At 44.5% G+C, this 19,619-nt stretch overlaps 2 protein-coding genes across 4 annotated transcripts in view; one reads left to right on the top strand and one right to left on the bottom strand.

Annotated features, from left to right (window-relative positions):
* The first annotated feature begins 1,138 nt into the window (after positions 1-1,138).
* Positions 1,139-8,502, top strand: LOC128754706 (uncharacterized). Its single transcript, XM_053857512.1, has 2 exons — positions 1,139-1,463; positions 4,920-8,502. Exon 2 carries the CDS (start codon positions 5,388-5,390, stop codon positions 7,197-7,199), a length of 1,812 nt encoding a protein of 603 aa, XP_053713487.1. The 5' UTR covers positions 1,139-1,463; positions 4,920-5,387; the 3' UTR covers positions 7,200-8,502.
* Positions 8,503-16,831: 8,329 nt separating this feature from the next.
* Positions 16,832-19,619, bottom strand: part of LOC128753490 (ral guanine nucleotide dissociation stimulator-like 1) — a 30,855-nt gene continuing 28,067 nt past the window's right edge. For all 3 annotated transcript variants that reach the window (XM_053855241.1, XM_053855240.1, XM_053855243.1), the window contains 6 exons: positions 18,910-19,031; positions 18,743-18,838; positions 18,404-18,509; positions 18,052-18,321; positions 17,859-17,973; positions 16,832-17,742 (listed from right to left, as the gene is read on the bottom strand). In XM_053855241.1, the coding sequence (XP_053711216.1) occupies positions 17,597-17,742; positions 17,859-17,973; positions 18,052-18,321; positions 18,404-18,509; positions 18,743-18,838; positions 18,910-19,031 (855 nt within the window). In that variant the 3' untranslated portion in view covers positions 16,832-17,596. The remainder of the gene's footprint in view (positions 17,743-17,858; positions 17,974-18,051; positions 18,322-18,403; positions 18,510-18,742; positions 18,839-18,909; positions 19,032-19,619) is intronic.

The following is a 19,619-nucleotide window of genomic DNA, read 5'->3' as shown; positions in this document are numbered from 1 at the left end:
GTGATTATTTGAATGAAGTATTATTTTTGCTTTTCAATTAAAAATAAGGAGCACCGTTACACAAGTACCTTGAATATTCTTTGTTTTCAGTCCAGGAAGATCAATCCACCCATTTTTCAGGGTCGACAGGGGCATCTGGACCAAAGAGGCCCCGTAGTTCCCAGTAGCATCTCTCCAATGGCTCTGTCCCTGGGCCTCCTCCCAGTTGGAGGTATTCTGAAAACATGCCCGAGTCACTTCCGCTGGCCTCTCGGCGTGAAGCTGCAGAGGTTCAACTCTGAGTCTCGGATCTATCAATCGTTTCTTCCTCACTCAAGCAGCATCATGATAGCTTCATCCACTAGCCACAATTACGGGCACAGCCCGCTCCATTTTGTTGTGATAGTACACTCAGCCCAGTGAGGACTCAATACTCAATACAAAAACTGGATGCAGTATTTTCTAATTGAAAACATTATTACACAATTCATGATATTTAATTACATCTTTAGCATCGATACAGTGCAGTTATAATAATGGTGAGTGGTTATAAGATGAGTGTACAAACAAAAATAAAACAAGGACATTTGTTTTGTTTTGTTTGCAAAAACAACGTCACTACATGATGATGCATGCATTAACATTAAAGTCTAGTATATTATAGTATTATAGTATAGTATAGTATAGTATAGTATAGTATAGTATAGTATAGTATAGTATAGTATAGTGTAGTGTAGTGTAGTGTAGTGTAGTATTGTATAGTATAGTATATTAAAATCTAGTTTAATGTAGCATAGCATAGTATAATACAGTACAATAAAGTATAATACAATATAGTATAGAATGGCATATATAATATAATGTCTCCGAGGAGTAACATATAATATAATATAATATAATATAATATAATATAATATAATATAATATAATATAATATAATATAATATAATATAATATAATATAATATAATATAATATAATATAGTGCATCGTTGTTAAGTTACACTACACTATAATATACTTATATTGAATGATAGTCTCCATGATTACGACATAACAAATAGCTTCCAAACTTCTCGGAAATTCTGCTTCAGATATTAATGAAAGTTCCAGACGAACTGTTAAAACCTGTCTCGGAGAGGAGGTGGACGAGCCGCACCACGCCGGCGCTCTCAGGGAGAAATCGGGGACAGAAACGTGACCGTGCAGCCGAAGAGCTGTTACGCAACCGCTGACCTACTAACACATATTTCTAGAAAGGAGCCGGAGAAACTAGAGCAAAGTGTCCGACACAGCGCGGCGTACAGGCAGCCCGAACCCGCACAGCGACCCGCTCTCTCCAGCCAGCACCGAAGCAGGAATCAGAGCTGAACTTCTCTCGGTATTTTGGGGACGTTTTTTCCACCGCAGACGGCGAAGGAAGAGACGCGAGCGAGGCAGCTTTTGTGTCGGAGGATCGTGGATTCCCCTCCTCCAGGACCAGAGGTATGTTTTGACTGAGTGCGGAGCGTCATTGTGTGTTCGCGGCTCTATTTAATCCACATTGAAGCGTTTTTTAAACACATTTTGCCTGAATATGTGTCACCGTGACGGCTTGTTTTCCACATGGCGACTCTCCGTCCGCCGTGACTTTGGACGTTGTCGGCTCTTTTTGTCCGGAACACTCGCTTGAAACGAGGTCGAGTGTCATTTTATGCCTCAATATTGGTGTCAAACGGGAGGTGTTTCGCCGTGTCCCACATTATCGATCTCAATGTCAAGGCGAGGATATTTGCGACGGGGTTTCTTTTTTTCTTGTGGCTGCCGCATACACCGAGAGCTGCCGGTTAGTGGCCGGAATACGTGCTCAGTATCCGGGGCAGAGCGCTGGCGGCTGCACGTGGCGGGTGGATGTTTGTGTGCGGAGCTTTTCTTTATGTAGGTCAGTAGATCACTTCGTTCTCTGAATTCCTCTTTGGCCGATTGACTGACTGGGAGTGTGTCAGGGCAAACCTTTAACATGTAACTCAATAAAACAAAACATTTAGCAAAAACAATTTCAATTTTAACCTATTTAAGGATTGCAGGTGGACGTCTGTGACCTTAAAATAATAATAATAATCATTTATATAATAATAATCCTCGTTTAAAATGGAATTTGTCACATTACAATCGCATCTCTCACCACAGTAAATGTATTCTAACATGAGTATGAAGGGCAGAGCTTGATGGAATTGGGGGTATGACATAACAGCAGCAGTAAACTGAGTCTCACTCCTGGGATGCTCAGACCTGTAATTAATGTTCCCTTACACCCCTTTTGATTCCCAACAGTTGAGCGCATAATGCGAGATCCACCCCTACTGAAAACCTTTTGTTCTCAGGAATGATGTAACACAGCTACTGCTATTTTTGAGTTCCCTCCGTGGAAAATAGGAAAACAAAACCAGTAGGGTAGGATGTTTATTTGTAAAGAGAAACTTGGTATCAAAGTGAAACAAAGACTTAAAAAAAGAGCAATCAGTAACTCAATACTTGAGAAAAAACTGATGTCTGGTAAGGCAGCCAAAGTTCTGGAGAGTTGCTGCCAGCTGGTCTGATTTCAAAACTGTCTGCATTGCTCCATCCCAGCTCTGAATATAGGTCAGATCTGTATCTGGGTGAGGACACATGAGTCAAGTCGCGGACCACATGGGTCACGTCTAACACAAGGATCTGGATTGTGAGCCATGTTTTTTAACTTTGCAAACAAGGCTGTTGCTTCTCAAGTGGACACAGGCTGTAAGTAGATTTGACTGTTAGATGCAGAGAAAACAGGTGACCACCAATATTCAAACAGGAAATTAGATTTTCTTCACAAACATGAGAGAGAAATAGCTCTGCTGGTGCAGCAAAGGTCATTTATTAGCCTTGTGCATGTTTAATAGCAGCCAGTGGTGTTGTTGAAATGACTTTGCCAGGAATGTCGGCACTCCAGTTGACATTTGTATTTCTGACACAAAGCAGTGGGGAAAATGGATGCTTCAAGTGAGGGGCCTCTCCACGTGTGTGGCGTTGGAGGAGGGGAGCAAAGATGCCTTGTGTTTCACTGTGTATTCCTCAGAGCAGAAATGGCCTGGACAGAGCTGAGAGCTGTTCTTCTGAAGGTCACCCAGCCTCATATTCAACCATCAGAAGTTTAATAAGCTCATTTGTTTGAGTAGCACAACGCCCATATTTGCCCTTCAGAGACAGTTACGCTGAGCCTCCAGCTCCAATGTAATACGTGTTACACAAGCTTTGCCGCACAACATGAAACATTCTGAGCACGTACATTATGAGCAACAACAGCCGCCCCTCCCCATGCAGAGCTGAGAGAGAAGCTGTTATGTGTGATTTTGGCTGCAGAGAACAGGGAGAGCTCTGACGTCACCGCCATAACTCCAATTTTTCAAATGCAGCCCTGATGTGGCGCTGAGGGGAGGGGGGCGGATTAATGTTTCATGAAAACCGGAGCGGCTTTTATAATGCGATATATAAACTGATGACGTATGGAGGCTCCTCTCTTCCTTCCCCTGCTGCAAGAGCGATCTCTTCCTTGTCTATTCTTTCTATCGCCCCATCTCGCTCCCTCACCCCTGTCTGTTTCTCTATTTTTAGCGTGTACTCTAATACTCTCCTCTCCCGCCCTCCCTTCCTTGCAGTCCCACTGACCTATTTTATAGCTCACCGTCAAAGACAGGAGGAGTGTTTACTGCTTCGTGTCGTTTCTAGGTCAGTGGGACAGCGCAGACGTGTGCCTTCGCTCCCGCCTTTGTGTTGTCCGCCCAAGTTTTTACAAAGATGATTCACAGCCAGGAAGAGACAGAACCGGACATTGTTCTTCATCTGTGAATGGTAGTTTCCAAATCCTCAAATCCCCCATTAATAAGTCATTGAGTTTCCGATAAAAAAAAGTGTGTTCATCGCATCGTGAGTTGATCAACTTGTAGGGTGAGAACAGAGTAAGTCGTTTCGCAGACAAAAGGAGGTCAGCTTGAGGGTGTCTGCTCAGCTCAACCTGAAGGCTTTGGTAGAACAGTCTGAGGCTCGGCTTTGCTCACGCCATGTCTAGGGCAAACAGGAGGCGTGTCAGGCGAAAGGTGCTTGAATTCTTTACCTTATTTCTACCTTGAGGTAGCTCTTATGTAAGTTCACGAAAACGTCACTTCCTAACTCGCTGGGCTGTTGACACCCATGCCCTCTGACCTAGATTTTTATGCCGCGCATCTCATTAAACGTGTGTTTGTTCATGCACCGCTAATGGAAACACAAACTCGTTCAGTCGGTGAAAGAGACAAATTCAACCAGAAACAAGAGCGCGTTGAGTGATTACGTAATCCCGCTGGGCTGTCAACATCCTGCCGCATTCTGAGGCTGGATGTTGGGAGACGTGGGTGCGGGCCCGGCTTCCTGTTGTGCTGTGATGTTGGTGCCACATACGGAAGTTCTGCTGCTTGTTGTGTAATTGTGGAGTGTTGAAGCGACCCGGAAATGTTACCAAGTCAGTTTCAAACTGCGAGCTCCGGAGATGAAGTCAAGCTTATATGTAAAGGGGCTGCGCAGCTTTATGTTGCACTCCTACTCCTGTTACTCCACTCCACCAACCTTTATCTGCCTGGCTCTGCAGCGCTGGCACATGGTCAGCCAGCCCCCAGTCCCTATTATGTGACTGCGTCTCTCTCTTACACAACAGCTCTGCAGCACTGGCGTCAGACACGCCGCATGTTCGCTGCGAGGGAACAGAACTGTCTGTTCACTCTTGTGTCGCTGAAATGTCCCCGCCAATTTAAGGTTAATTAAGCATGAAGGCAAGCTTTGTTTACGCAGTGGGAACAAGTCAGATGGTGACGAATACCGTTTTACTTGTTGAAGTAAAATATGATGTGCCATTCACTTTTTCACTGTGTTCTAAATCATTCTATTCTATCTCCTTCATTTAAGGAAACAATCTGCAAACTGAAGCTGGACTGGAAATCCCTCCAAAATCCACCGATTTTTCTGTGTTGGAGTGGCCAACAGGCGTCGCAGCTTCCCGACCACTGACCACAATCACCCCCAGTCAGACACTCGACTACCATACTGGACATCTTGCAGGCCATATTGCTCCAGATACAAAGCTTGTCTGGCCTTTTCCCAAAAGTCAAGGATATAAATGTCTGAGGTTTATGTGGAGTTTCATCTGTTTCTAATCTTCTTGGCCAATTTGGACACTTGAAGAATTCTGATCTTGAATAACAAATAAAGGAAACCCATGAGGCTCTCGACAGAAAGGGCACAAATATTAAAAATCTTTGCCGACCCAGGAACATAAGTCTTTGAAAATAAAACAATTGGCTACAGCAGAACAGCTCTACGTCTCTCTCCAAACCTCCCCTCTGCTGGAGTCAAGCTCCAGCCCCAATTGGGAATATGGAAAGTCTCAGTCTCCTCATCCCGTCCACCAACAACAAAAGTTCAATGGAGGTGGATTCCTTTTCAGATTTCAACGGGAGCTTCCCATCCCCCGATGGTGGCGGGCGATCCAACCGCCAGGCTAAAGGCTCCAAGCCGACCGTAACATCTCGTCGTAAGCGAGAATTCATTTCTGATGAGAAGAAAGATGATTCCTATTGGGAGAAGCGCAGGAAGAACAATGAAGCAGCCAAGCGCTCAAGAGAAAAGCGTCGGCTCAATGACATGGTGTTGGAGAACAGGGTCATGGCGCTAAATGAGGAGAATGTTCGTCTGAAGACGGAGCTACTACAGCTTAAGTTGCGCTTCGGCCTCATCAGCACAGCCTCCTACATGGAAAAAAGTCAGCAGATCTCCAACAGCGCCGCAGGTGGCAACTTGAGTAACAGCGGCAGCAGCGCCAACGGAACGCCCAACAGCCACGCGTACCATTCCAGCAGCGGCTACTCAAGTGCTTCCCAGGTGATGATGAATTCCGACTCCTCGGAGACAGAACAGTCGACCCGAGGGGAGCGACACAATAACCTGCACTACTCCCCAATGGGTTCCGTGTCTGACATGTCTGATGGATCCTCCAGAGACAGTCCTGAACCTTTGGGTTACAGCATAAAGAAGGAACCCGCAAATATGGAGATGGCCATGCTGGACAGTAATGGAATACCCAATGGCTTGCCAAATGGGGCTTATAATGGTAACCACCCCGGATTGGTTTCTTCCCACCAGCAGAGTGCGCCCATGCCCGAAAGGACAATGGAGTTCCAGCATCATCAGCAGAACCATGTGGAGGCGTCAGTCACGGTCCCCCATGCTACGTCTGCCCAAAGGAGTGTCATTCTGTACCGCTCCAGCAGCGCCTGTTACACCATGGAGAACCAGAGACCAGAGGAAGAGCTTGCTGCAGAGAGCCGGCCCAACCAAAGTGGCCAACACCAGTTCTCTGACTGCTCAGCAAGCATCACAGAAGTTGCTGAGAAGCTCGAAAGGACAAACACTTCAGACTCTGAGAAGTATGAGTACGTCAATGGCCCAAGCGGGTCAGCTGATGAGCTGCAGATAAGGTACAGTCCCAGTATCCAAACCCAGCATGAGAACCGTCATGGGCATTACAACTATGAGGGTCAAGAAAACACTCATCAGCACAGTAAGAATCCTTTCGCCCCAAATCTGATCCACAGCACAGAGGAAGGCCACCCCTTCTCACAACACGACGGTTACCTCAACACGATGGACGACGAACCGCCAGTTCTCACCTATGAAGGAGGCCCCAAAACTAATGGCTTTTATCAAGAGAATTCCTCTGGTAAAGACACCTCCTCCAGTGACGGCGACCCTCGTAGCTCTGACAAGGAGGGCTCCACAGATGATGAGTCTCCCTCTTCCTCCTCCTCCGACATCAGCAGCTACCACCAGAAAGCATCCAGTGCTGCCTCTTCTTACGGTGACTGCCAAGCCGAGGTCAAAGGCACGGCGCTGCCCCACAAACTGCGGCTCAAGTACAGGGCCATTAGCAACGGCTCAGCAAGATCACAGTTGGAGACTTCGACCACCGCTCCAATGTCCCCGTCGTCATCCCTGCCTCAGCACCCTTACTTGGCTCTACCCACCAACCCGGCTCATGGACAGCCCACTGAGGAGAACAAAGAGGTGGAGAATGACCCAGAGTACATGGAGGATCAGTCTGATGTGAACGAGCGAGGAGAGCTGAAGAAGGAGGGAGGTAAAAAGGGATCCAACAACGCAAAAGGTGGACGAAACAAAAAGCGAGATTGACATATTAGGGGCCACCAAAGAATCTCTTCATCACCTCTGTTGCCTCACTGGATAGAAGGCACCTCCGGTACAGCTCAAGTCAATAGATGTGACAGAAACAAGGCAATGATTTGCAACAACGACCTGATTCACCAAGTCTCCTGAGTCCCCTTTATGATCTCCGACCTCCCATGTTCATCTCCAGCTTCACTCCACACCTGGAAGGACACGGGGAGGACCAGCGTCACCCATCAAGATCCAAAGTCATCCTTGCAGTCTCTTGCGTTTTTATGCCTTGGTGCGATTACTGTGGCATTATGGGGACATTTGACCAAAGAATCAAAACATTACATTTCTGTCTCCATATTCGGACTATAATTCTTCCTCCCTCGGAACATCTCTCTCACTGTCGACAGGTCATCACTGCTAAAGCACTTACATTGTATATTACTGTGATATAAGTTTGCATATATGGAGCATATATTTTAAGAATAAAAATGTGACAAAACCAAGACAAAAAAAAAACGGATTGTGGGATGCTGAAGTACTAGATTAGCAGAGATCAGCTTGTTTGTGCTGAAACACCTTGTACAGTCCATGTTAGACTAGAAAATGCCTCAAAGGAATTATCCACGGTGAGACCCACGAGTGGATCGATGAGCACTCTAATATTCGAGCCGTCAAAACGGTCAGCGAGAGACTCCGCATAACACACAGTGATGTGCGGAGAATCCGACAAGCACAAGTTTGCTTTGCATTCTCTCTAAATTGAACTCGTCTCACAGATGAAGCCAGTTTCAACCAGCACTGCTGCTGTCTCGAAATAAGGTGCCTATTTACAGTCTTGTTTCTAAAGTCCTCTCACCTCTGTACCAACTTGTTTTAGCTCCAGTAGCTGTAGTAGACCTGTGCAAGTTCTAACGTGCCTGCCTCTGGCCCCTAATGTATAAATGTAAATTGTCTCTCTCTATTGGTATAATGCTGTCATTATTTCAATATTTTTGTTAATATAGCTATTTTTATTGTTATTTTTATCTATTATTTTTGTGTCTCTCTGTCTTCCTGTCGTGTCACTATGCTCTGTGCTCCTATTTGTCGTGCTGTGTATTGATCTGATCTGCCCTCTGACCCAGCTACCTTTTGTACTCTGTTACTGTAACGTATATTGATCGCCAGACATGTTAAAAATGAAAATGACGGGGTTGGGAGTTTGTCCGTACGTGACTGTGTATTGCTATACTTCACATGGATATGCAAAATGGTTTCAAAAACACTTTGATTGTGGTTGCCTGAGAAAAAAAGGGGAAATAAAAGGTTAAATTTGTTTCTGATGTTTTCACTGGAATCACATACACCTGTAGGTTTGGTCTGGCTTTGGGACACATCACTAGCTGACAAGCCATGGCCCATATCGAGAATAAATGAAAGTTAGATAAATAAAGAAATATATTTAAGGGTTAAAAATGCAGTCATGCTGTATATTAAGGAGCACAAAACCACTAATGAAGTACTACCGACAGCCTTTTATTACTAATAATTAAATAGGAACATAAATAGTAAATTAAAATAAATAAAACATAAATAAATATTCTATTTTATTAATAAAACTATCTCAGTTGCGGGACATGACCAGACGAGAGAATGGGCTTTGCAATTAAAGTATTACATTATATCAAACAGATTTTCTATTATTATTTTTTTTTAAACTAAAACAACTGTGAGGTAGAAAACAGTCTAAGAGTACACTGAAACTACTCAGATTAATCATCAGTTGTGTTGTGTTGTGAAAGTACTAGCTCAGTCAACATAAACTATGTAAAATATATATGTACATTCATTTTGAACATTTTTTGTCTGTATTTTCAGCAAAAAAAATACGAAAAAAAAACCCAGATGAATTAAATCTAAGTTAATCCATAAGGCTTAAAAAAAACAGAAATGCATAAAATTTAAAGTACACTGAAGCTAGTAATATTCTTTAAAATAACAGCATTTAATATAGATTATTATTTACAATAGGCTTAGGCTCAAATCAGTCTCCCCCATACCAGGATGGTTTGATCCAACCTGATGCACATCACTGGTGCCTGGAATGGTCAAAATGTAGAAGATCAACTACAGAGAACAGGTGAGAGAGAAGGAGAAAACAAAGGCATCAGAAGCCAACAATGTTTGATAGAATACATATTTATATATATGCTGGCTTTACCTCCACATGTTCCATTCATGAGCCCAAATCTTTATTTAAAGCTGCTACAGACATTCAGTTCTGCTTGCTCTGTAATGTTACAGTGTAGTAATATCTACAGCAGTATTGCATATAAACTACAAACATGTAGAATGAACAATAGACACACAATTTGTCTTGATTCCTAAATGCACACAGAACTACAGAGCATACTTAACCATTTGTAAACACTTTATATATGTATATAAAGCGAAAATGTAGCTACGTTCTTCACCTAATGTATATCTTAATGTATTTAATGTATATAATAAGGCAAGTCACCCTTAAGTTTCTATTCTACAGCCCAGGAGGTTCACCACCCCCATGAACCCTGGCTGTCTTCCTTGCTTCCTTCACCGTGCTCCTCCATCTCTAACATTCTCCCTCACAACCATTTTCCACAGTACGCGTACATAAGATGGCTCAAGTAGACAGAAAGAAAATGAAAGCGCGGACCACAGTCTAATCGTCACGATGACCCAGAATCTGTGATAACTCAGTGGCTGATCTATTTCTGTCAACCAACTGCTGATTCACAGCTCACATCACTCCCTCTCCTGGACCCCCACGTCATCAGGAGTGAACGCGGGGCGAACACATGAACCTCACTTCCAGATTTTGTAGTTAAGTCTGAAAATGAGCTCAGTAACTTACTGACCTCGATTTATCAATCAAATTATTATTTTGACAGCCGAGCATTTAAGACCCATAGTTTTTTAGATTACAACTTTTTGTTTACTTGATCTGTGCAGTTTTTTTCTTGTTAACTTTAAAAATAAGTTTTTAATCTATCAGTCAACTTAACAATATAGATTTGTGTCAACTTCATACAGATGTTTTGTTGTTAAAACATATGTATCACAAATTGTTCCATTACTTTTCTACGTTGAACACCCCAAATTTCAAATTCCAAAGTTGACTCTCAAACGGTTTTCCTTCTAGTCCAAATGAAACAAATTGTTAAACAACCATCTGTATGAACATTGTTCAACAGCAACCACAAACATGAAGGCGTGAGTCCTGCACAGCAACCGGCTGCCTGCGATGGCATTTCTCTGACCCAGTCGAACAAAATCCGGTGGCTTGTCGACCACCTTACATAACTCTGCACACAGGTCTCCGGAGACAGATGTTCAGATGTTAAGTCGACCTGCCGCAGCCTCTAGGATTCACTGCAACCTGGGGTTTAATGAGAGAAACTGTTTTTTTCACCCGCCCTTTCCTGCCTCAATATCCCATTTCCTCTGGTTGCTAGGTTTGAAAAGCCCTTTCTTGTGTCACCCTCAACCACCTGTGTGTGCTGGAAGCATGTTTGGCTGATGAGGAGGGTTGTATAAGGAACAAAAGTAGGTCAGTGAGAACACAGAGAGAGAGAGAGAGAGAGAGAGGGGTTATCAAAAGTAAAGAGCTGTGTGTGTTTGCAAGATGGGGGAGGGGACGTTACATCAGCGGCTTCACCCAAGTACACAAAAAAAAGAAGCAGTGATGCTGAGTTCAGTGGCAAGACACACTGTCCGGTTACACACTCTCAGCTCCACCTCCGAGGCGACTCCGGCTGAGCCTCCATCCACACACACCATGTCCCTCACATGTTTACCACCCACCTTGACAACTTGTCTGACCTCTTGATTTTAAGTGCTGCATGTGGGAATGTATTGAAACATTAGTGTCGCAGAGAGGAAGAGGCTGAGGGAGGGCGGGGACGGGGGGGCGAACTTGCCTGCAGTGATCAACAACCCGGGCTGGTTATGTAACTATGATGCTGCAGTATGTAGGTCAACAACATGGGGTGAGGGAGAGGAGGGATGTGTGTGTGTGTGTGTGTCTCGTAAATCATAAGCTCTTAGTCCACACGGGTTCACTCAAGATAATAAACACGTGGAAACGTTGAATGTTGCAGCCTCAAGTTGACATCTGACAAAACAGTTTTAAGTGGCGAGTAGGGCTGCAACTACTAGTCAACATAGCCTACAGTCAACAGTAGTTGTCTAGTCTTGGCTATTTGTGATGTCATCGTTCTCTTAGCACAAGCCGAAGTAAGAGGACCACCATGACCTTAAACGTTGAAAGCATGAAAGCATGAAACCATTTCACGAAGGACACATCAAAGGACACATCAAAGGAAGTATACCTTTCACACCACATTTTGAGCAACTAAAATTGAAATATGAAGTTTCAAAACAGCATTTAACATGAACACAGTCATTACAACATTTTACATGGATTTTTATTTATGACAATACAATCAGCCATGTTGGCATGTTCGTCATGTTCCAGACGAATGTTGTATGTCGACTAATCGTTACGGTAGTGGGTGACAAGTTGACAACCAAAATAATTATTTTCAGCCCTAGTGGAGAGTCACCTGGGAAAGTATCACTGTGTGACGGAGTAGTGGAGCCACAAGTCAGCGAAGCATCTGTCGCGTGCTGTTTCCCCTAAAGCACAGGATAAGATATGAGGACTAAGGCCCAGTCCCATTTCTCACCCTCAACACTGGCACTTCTGAGTGGCCTCCATCGACGAAGTGATCTTCGACCCTAAGAATTGGGACAGCACTTCATGACGTTGCACTTTACTTACGTCACGTGTAAAGATAACTTAACCCTCACTGGCTGTTGGAGATGTTTTGGAAATGCCAGCTCCGGCGTTTTTGCAACCTCTTGGATCAGCGTCAATAATCTCGTCGTTTGGCGAACCAACAGAGAAAAAAATGTGTGGGCGCCATTTTGCGGTGAGGTATGTCGCCGACCGCAGTCTTAGGAGTATCGGGACACACAACACTTACACATGAACACGCAAAACCGAGTGTCAGGGCCAAACACCAGTGCTAGGGTGAGAAGGACAGGTCCAAACTGGGTGAAATGATGACCTAGATTAGGATTCTGGGTCCCCCTCAAAAACATAGAGGGGAACAGGAAGCGTTTTAGAAAATTCTATATTCCAGTGAGCCAGGGTTAGTGGTAGGGTTGGGATCTAAGGTCCCGATTACCAGAACTGATAAGATTTTGAGAGTCAGGATAAGAGACTCCACATGGCAACTGCTTCTTAGGACACAAAGATCCCAGTTTAAGGTGTACAAGAAGATTTCTGGAATCCCTCATGGAACCGTTGCTGCCAGTGATTCCAGAAACAGATCAGTGTGTGGATGAATGAAGAGGTTTCGGGGGAAGACCAGCCAGGTTCCTTCAGTCAACACCAGCTAAAGAAGAGGAAGGTTTGCGACGCAAAGCAGACGCTCTGCTTCTCGGCATCAGGACATTCATTCAGACAGTGATCACTGATGGTCAGTAAAAAACGGCAGCCTGAGGAGAAGCACAGGAAAGAAGGAGAAGGGTCTACTTTCACCTGTGGTCGCAAACTTTGAGCAGTGACTGAAAGAAAGTGACATATTGGGTGAGGGTCTCTGTCTTCCATTCAATCTAAGAGCCACTTCAGTTGGTAAGGTGCTACGGGTAACTCCCTAGAGGGGTGCTCTGGGAGGAGGCCATGGCCAAACCTGGAACATCCTACTTGAGGAATCCATGGCATTCCCCCAGAGGAGCAAGTTTGGGGGACGGTCTGGACCTGGATGGATCTTTGCATCTGGTGTTACAGCTACGGTTCACACCAATGTGCAATTTGCCAACAACCAATAAACCAAAAGAAACAAGTAAATCATTGCACTGAAGGCCCATAAAACCTGAGCTGCGTTGCTTCATGTGTGACGGAGACGAGGAATCACACTCCTCGGCTGGCTGCAGTCCAGAGCAGAGTTATGTTGCCCATTCAGTGCTGCCGCCTCTGTTGGAAAGTAGGTCAATGTTCGTGTGAACATTCTCTGAACCGAGGAACGACAACCTCTCCAATACACACACAATAAAATGATGCGTTTCAGAAATGAAAGTAGGCCATCCAGTGTGTGTTCAAGCTGGGTGTTACGCAATAGCAGAACCTTTTCAAAAGAAGCCTGACTCTCCGGTTGTGTGTGAGTCATCAGGATCCGATCATTTGACAGTCATCTTGAATTATGACACCACAAATACAATCCCTCTGTCAACAGCTCCAGGTTGTCCTCTCTCAGATCAAGATGGCCCAAATTAGAAAAGCTTTCAGAGAGCGCAGACCTCCGCCAAGCAGCTTCAATCCACCCCAACTTCATCTTCCAATGAAGAAGTAGTATCCTTTAAAAAAAGTGGTTGTGTCTCCCAAATATGAAAAAATAGTTTAATCATGCATTTGTCGCATCTTACACCTCCTGAAAATTTCATCGAAACGTGTCCATAACATAACATAACAAGTTATTTTTTTCACTAGGGCTGCAACTAATGATTATTTTTGTTGTCGACTAATCTCTTCATTATTTTTTCGACAAATCGCGATTACCTTTGTTTGGACCTACAGTGGTACCTCAGTTCTCGAACAGAATCCATTCCAGACGGCCGTTCGAGAAGCGATTTGTTTGAAATCTGAATCGATTTTTCCCATTACAATGAATGGAAAAAGAAATAATGCGTTCCAAGCCTTAAAACAGGCTTTTGTAGGAGTGAATGTAGAGCGTCTGCTGCAGGTGCGCTGTTCCTCTATGTGTGTGGCCGCTGCATGTGGGAGGGGTTGCCGAGTGAGTGACGTCTCTCCAGAAGTGAAGAGGTGCCCGGTGCGTGTCCAGCTCAGGAACGGTGTCCAGCCCAGACAGGAAAGGTTTTACACCTCAATATGAAGAAAAAACAGTCAGTAAATGTAGCTAACGGGACACGTCTGCATACAGAGGCTGCGTTATACACAATAACAAAGCGTGTCGTGGGTCAGCTGATCGGTCCACGCACGTTATGTTTTTTCCGGCATCGAGTTCTGGATTTTCGTTCAAAGTCCGCAGCAAAAAAAATCACGAAATTTTTGTTCAAACTCCGATTTGTTCAAATTATGGGACGTTCGAAAACCGAGGTGTATTTTGAATTTGCTTAAATCATCTCACTGTGATACTCCATCACCAGGCATTATTGACCGGGTATATTTAAATAATGACACGTAATCCTGAAACATGTATTAAACCTGTGAAGCATGAAGTATAAAACAGGTGACCGAGAGCTCCAGCTCTTTAAAACAGAGGTCTTTATTGGTCCTTGAGGAGAATTTAAAATCATCACTATACACATTTGTATCCCATATAAAATATCTGATCAACATCCATATTAAAAGGTCTTATTTGAACGATAATCTAAAACGATTTGTTCAGTGTAGCTCCCTAGTTCAGTTCTGGTTATTATTAGGAGGCGGAGAGACATTGAGGACACTACATCACTGTAAAATAAATCAAAATAAATCACTCTAGTAGCGCAGATGCGACGTGTGTGACATCATTAGAAACAAACAGTCTCCTCTTACAAGTTAGCTCCATGCTAACCGACATGCTAGCTGTTAGCTCGAGGGTGTGTGGCATCACAAACCAAACACGGAACACTTTTCCATCATTCTACCATGGTGTCGAAGGGGTTTGCTCATCCTTAAGACACGTTAGCTTCACAAACAAAACGATGGCAGGCTTTTGAACACTACGACCCATCGCCGCTCAAACTCCTCCGTGACTGTGACTGAGGCGGTCAGTCGGAGCGGGTGACGCGGGAGTCGGACCTCAGCCGGGAACCAATTAAAGGAACAGAAATTAACGTATCTTAATGATTCCAGAGAATGTGTCATTTTGTCACTGCTGAATAACAACCAGTTCACGATGCCCATCCTGCAGCCCGTGTGTGTTTACAGCAACATGACGCATCGACGCACAGGTTCAGACGCGGACGAAATTTTGTTGTCAATGACTAATCGTTGCAGCCCCATTTTTCACACAAACAAAAAATAACAAACACAAACAACAAATAAACAAAGATTTCAAAAAGAGGCAAAGTGGTGATATATATATATATTAGTTATTGATTAAAATGAAATACCACAGGTTGTAGTGAACACACAAATGGAGAAACGTCTAAATAAAGGCTTTTCAGTCTAGTGTAAAATGAATATCACTACTAAAGATTACTTGGAAACAATTACAAAAAGAAACACATAATACCTGAATTCATGAATAAGTCATAGACATCTATGTTTTCTGTATCACTGTCCTGTGATCTGTGAAGACAACTGGCAGTGCTGAAGTGCAAAGGCCGACATGAATAATAGCCCATGTGTCTGTTGTCCTTCACACTTTGGTATCCAACAAAATATTTCGCCGAGGTCGTGAGTGAGGTAGCCTACATGAGGATGGAGTGGATTAACCCTCCTTCAGATTAGTCTGGGGACATCTGTTGCAGCTACTGTACCATCACAACACACACACACACACTGTATTGGAATTGTTTACGTGATTGTGTCTGTGCGTGTGTGCGTATGGACCTTGGCACACACTCTTGCACAAACGCTAATCTGTGTTTAGTCGTTGGATATTATTGTCAGCCGAGCGAATTCACACTCTTCTGACGTGGAGGTAGCGGCGCCTGCCTTCAGACAGCTTTGTGTGTGTGTGGGTTCGGTAAGTGGGTCAATGTGTCAGTGTGACACAAGCGAACATGTTCTGAGTCGGCGGAATGTTTGCCAAACCGCCCGGAGTGGTGAAACAGTTTACCTGTTGCAGTGTAATAGTCAGCTACATGACAACAAGTTTGGGTCGGGAATCCATGAAGATAGTGGCAAAACTTGTTCATGGAATGCAACAACTTGATGGTTGAGAAAAATAGATTCTATGGCCACATTCCTTTTGTACTTGAAACGATGTCACTCACACAACTTGCATTCAGATCTCTCCCGGATGTTGTTTTCCAAGTGACATCTATAATTAGGAGACGAAGTTGGGAAGCTCATAATGGAACACGAAAGGAGGCGGAGGGATTGTTACGTGGAGAAGAAAATGAAACCTTGATGTACTTCCTGTTTCTAAACGCAGAAATAGTCATTTGAGTCATTTGAGCTGCACCTGAATTTCCTCACAAAAAAACTGAATTCATTTTTCCAATGCAGCAGTTTAATGGACGGATAGCTCACTATCCGCCACACAACATTGAAGCAGCGCCTCAGGTGTAGAACGCCAGAGTCGTCTTTCGAAAGTGTAAAGTTAGATGCATACGAGCACATCTTACGTCACCGAATGTTTAATCGCGAGCGAAGTTCAAGTGCGACCCCAGAAGACCGCCAAACAAACCGAGGCTGTGCGAGTTCACTATAGGTCACTTGCATCAGAGCGCCATTGTTCCCGCTTGGCAACCGTCTTTTCATAACACGTCTTCTGCCGCCCTCTGGCGGTCATAAGTAGAAACTACAACACACGTCACGCAAAGCGACGATTGTTGTTGCTGATAAATAGAACACATTAATAGATATAAGGATCAGATTCAGACAGACAGACAGACAGAGGGGTAGACATCCAGGAAATCAATACAAATCTGAGTGATGTAAATTAGTATTTATTTCACTTATCGACAGTCATAAATAGTGCTTGACTAAAACTTCATTCAGGAGAGGAAGAGAAGCAACATGTTTCTCTCACAGTGCAAAGAAGCAAAAAGGCAAAACTAACCAAGACAGATGTTGACGAACAGCTGCCAGACCACAGCGACACACTGATGCCAAATCCCAGGTTGGTTGAGCTTTCAGGAGGATTTCACATCAGTGCTTCACATGTTGGGATCTTCACACAAACGCGTCCTTCATTTGAACCACGCGACAGTAAAAGTCACAGTAAAACCTGAATCAAAAACTTCCTTCATTTAACTAAGTGTTAGTCAGCAGCGCTCGATCGATCACACATACAAATCTGATAGGCACATTAACTAGGCAATCACTGCCGGGAAAGCAGAATACTGATGTGAATTTAAATAACTTACTTAGTTACATATTTATAATCTTTGACAAATAAAGTTGAAATAATTAGAACGCCATCAAGGTCAGACATTTATGTCACGTTAGGTTCTTCTCCGTTGGAGCTCCAGTTTTCTGTGTTCCGGTTGTTGTGCAGTCCAAAAAAAGAAAAAAAAAAGTCAAGTGTGTGCTCTGAGATAGACAACCGGCCCTGTTGGCAGCTGCTCAGATCCTGACTTCTATCAGTGTTCAGGTCACAAGTCTCACTATGACTAGCACTAGCAGCTTCATCTCCATTTCACGGAGCGCCCTCTTATGGCTTCAGACGAGTGGCTCCTCTACAGGGAACACGACTTGTGGATGGCACTCAGCAGAACTGGCGGCACCTGGACTGCACCCCTGAACTGTCCAGGTGTCTTCCTGCCGTCCCCTGCTGTGGCCGCAGGACAAAGTCGTAGTTGGCTCTGGTGCACATGCCGTAGAACACGTTGGCGTTTTCAGGGATCAGCAACTCTGGAGGAGAAAGAGTGAGGATGGTGTTTCTTCTTACACATTTGTTTTTGAGCTCTCACTCTGAAAAGACTTCTCAGAACATGAACAGACTTTTTTTTAAATTCCATCACTTTTACCTTTTCCGTTGGTTAGTATCTGACAGAGCTTGTAGTTGCGGCAGCTGACGTCCTCCAGGTAGTGTTTGTCCAGAGCTCGACGGACCACCTGAGGAGTGTGGTCCTGGCTGGTCAGCTGAAAAAGATCATCCGGTTGGTCAGCATTTTCACACAGATCAGCAGAACACCTTCAGTCAGGATGACCAGGACTTACCAGAATGCTTTTGTAGACGTTTCCGTTACTGACACACTCCACGCTGACTCTGATAATACAAGAGTCAGCGATCTGTTTGTTGTAGACGGGCAGCGGCACCTGAGGGGAGCTGCAGGCGGAGGAATAAGGAGGAGGAGACTCTGGAGGGAGCGAGAGGGATGTGGAGCTGAGGTCAGGGTTAGAGGAGCTGCATGAGGAGCTGGAGAGTCTGGAGGAGGAGCACATGGACGGGTAGTCTTCGGACACATTGTGGAGCGAGCCCGACAGACACTGAGGGAGAAGCAAAGGAGACATTCTCATCCACTCAGCTGATAGAGAGGAAGGTATTTCTGTGGCTGGTGCGTCTCCACACCTTCTGGTTGAGCTTGAGGGGTGAGGGACTGGAAGCGTCTTCCATGTCTGAGCTGCTGGAGCCAGAGGACAAGCTGATCTGGTCCAAGTGAGTCATCTTTTGTAATCTGAGCACATGCAGTTAAAAGTAACGAATAAATAAATATGTGCAAAAACAATTAATGGATTTATTGATACACTATTACACAACTACCAGTGTGGAATATCAGGAGTGCCAAAACTTAGGAGGAGTAAATGAGGAAAAATAAATTAACTGTATGTTGGTGAACAGAAAAACCGAATCTATTCAGCTTAAAATGGAAGTGCGGTGAGACATCACATCACAGTGGAAACTACTCACGACGACATCTTCTTCGCGTGCAGACGAGAGCTCCAGGAGTTGGGAGACCAGGGGCAAAGGTCGACCGGAGGCTCCAGGTTGCGTGACAGCTTGTCGCTTTCGGGAGAGAACAGCGTCAGCACAGTTCCACGAGCCATCAACTCACGTCTGTGATGCAGTTGTCACACCTCTGCTGGTCCGACAGCGGCGGGTGACCTTGAAGCCATTTGGTGACTTTATTATTGACAGGAATGTTGTAATGGAAACATGAGGCCTGAAGCAGCCGGATGTGAGAGAGAATCTCAAACTCCTGAGAAGAGAGTAGACGACACTGTTATAGATGGCGCCACCTCACGGTTAAAGACAACTTTAAACCTCCTTGTTTATATTTGACAGAAAGTGAAATTGAAGTTACACAGAGCAGGAATTTGGCGCTGCGCAAGATGAACGTAGGGTGGCAGTAAAACACAAGCGCTAGCTGCATGTGAGAATGTTATGATGTAACAGTCAGATTTCCTCATCATAAAGACGAGCAGCCGCTTTTTTTACTATCCTCATGGGACAACAGCCAACACTCGCACTCTTCCCTTTCTGAAATATGAGTTTTGACACCACTTCTCACTGGGACTCATGTTACTCAAGATTTGTCTGACGTTCTGCATGATCTGACGTGACCATGGCGAGTCTCTCGCCGCCCTTAATATGAGCGGCATTTATCGTTCGGTTCCCCAGGGCACTGTGTACCCCTAACATTTTGCTGACAACTTTATCATTTAGCTTGCTGCATCTCCAGAATCAAACGCGTCTCCAGACTCCAACCAAGGCAAAAAGGGCGTGTCTCATGGGAGCACTGAGAACTGCTCTCTTGAATTCATTCAGGCCACGCTCATAAAGAGTG

The sequence above is a fragment of the Synchiropus splendidus genome, chromosome 2, assembly GCF_027744825.2.
Source record: "Synchiropus splendidus isolate RoL2022-P1 chromosome 2, RoL_Sspl_1.0, whole genome shotgun sequence".
Classification (NCBI taxonomy): Eukaryota; Metazoa; Chordata; class Actinopteri; order Syngnathiformes; family Callionymidae; genus Synchiropus; species Synchiropus splendidus.
Note: the sequence above shows the minus strand (reverse complement) of the source record. Positions and strands in the feature narration are given on the sequence as shown.

Coding starts and splice junctions, on each gene's coding strand:
- LOC128754706 (XM_053857512.1), top strand. CDS start 5,388: ATGGAAAGTCTCAGTCTCCTCATCCCGTCCACCAACAACAAAAGTTCA.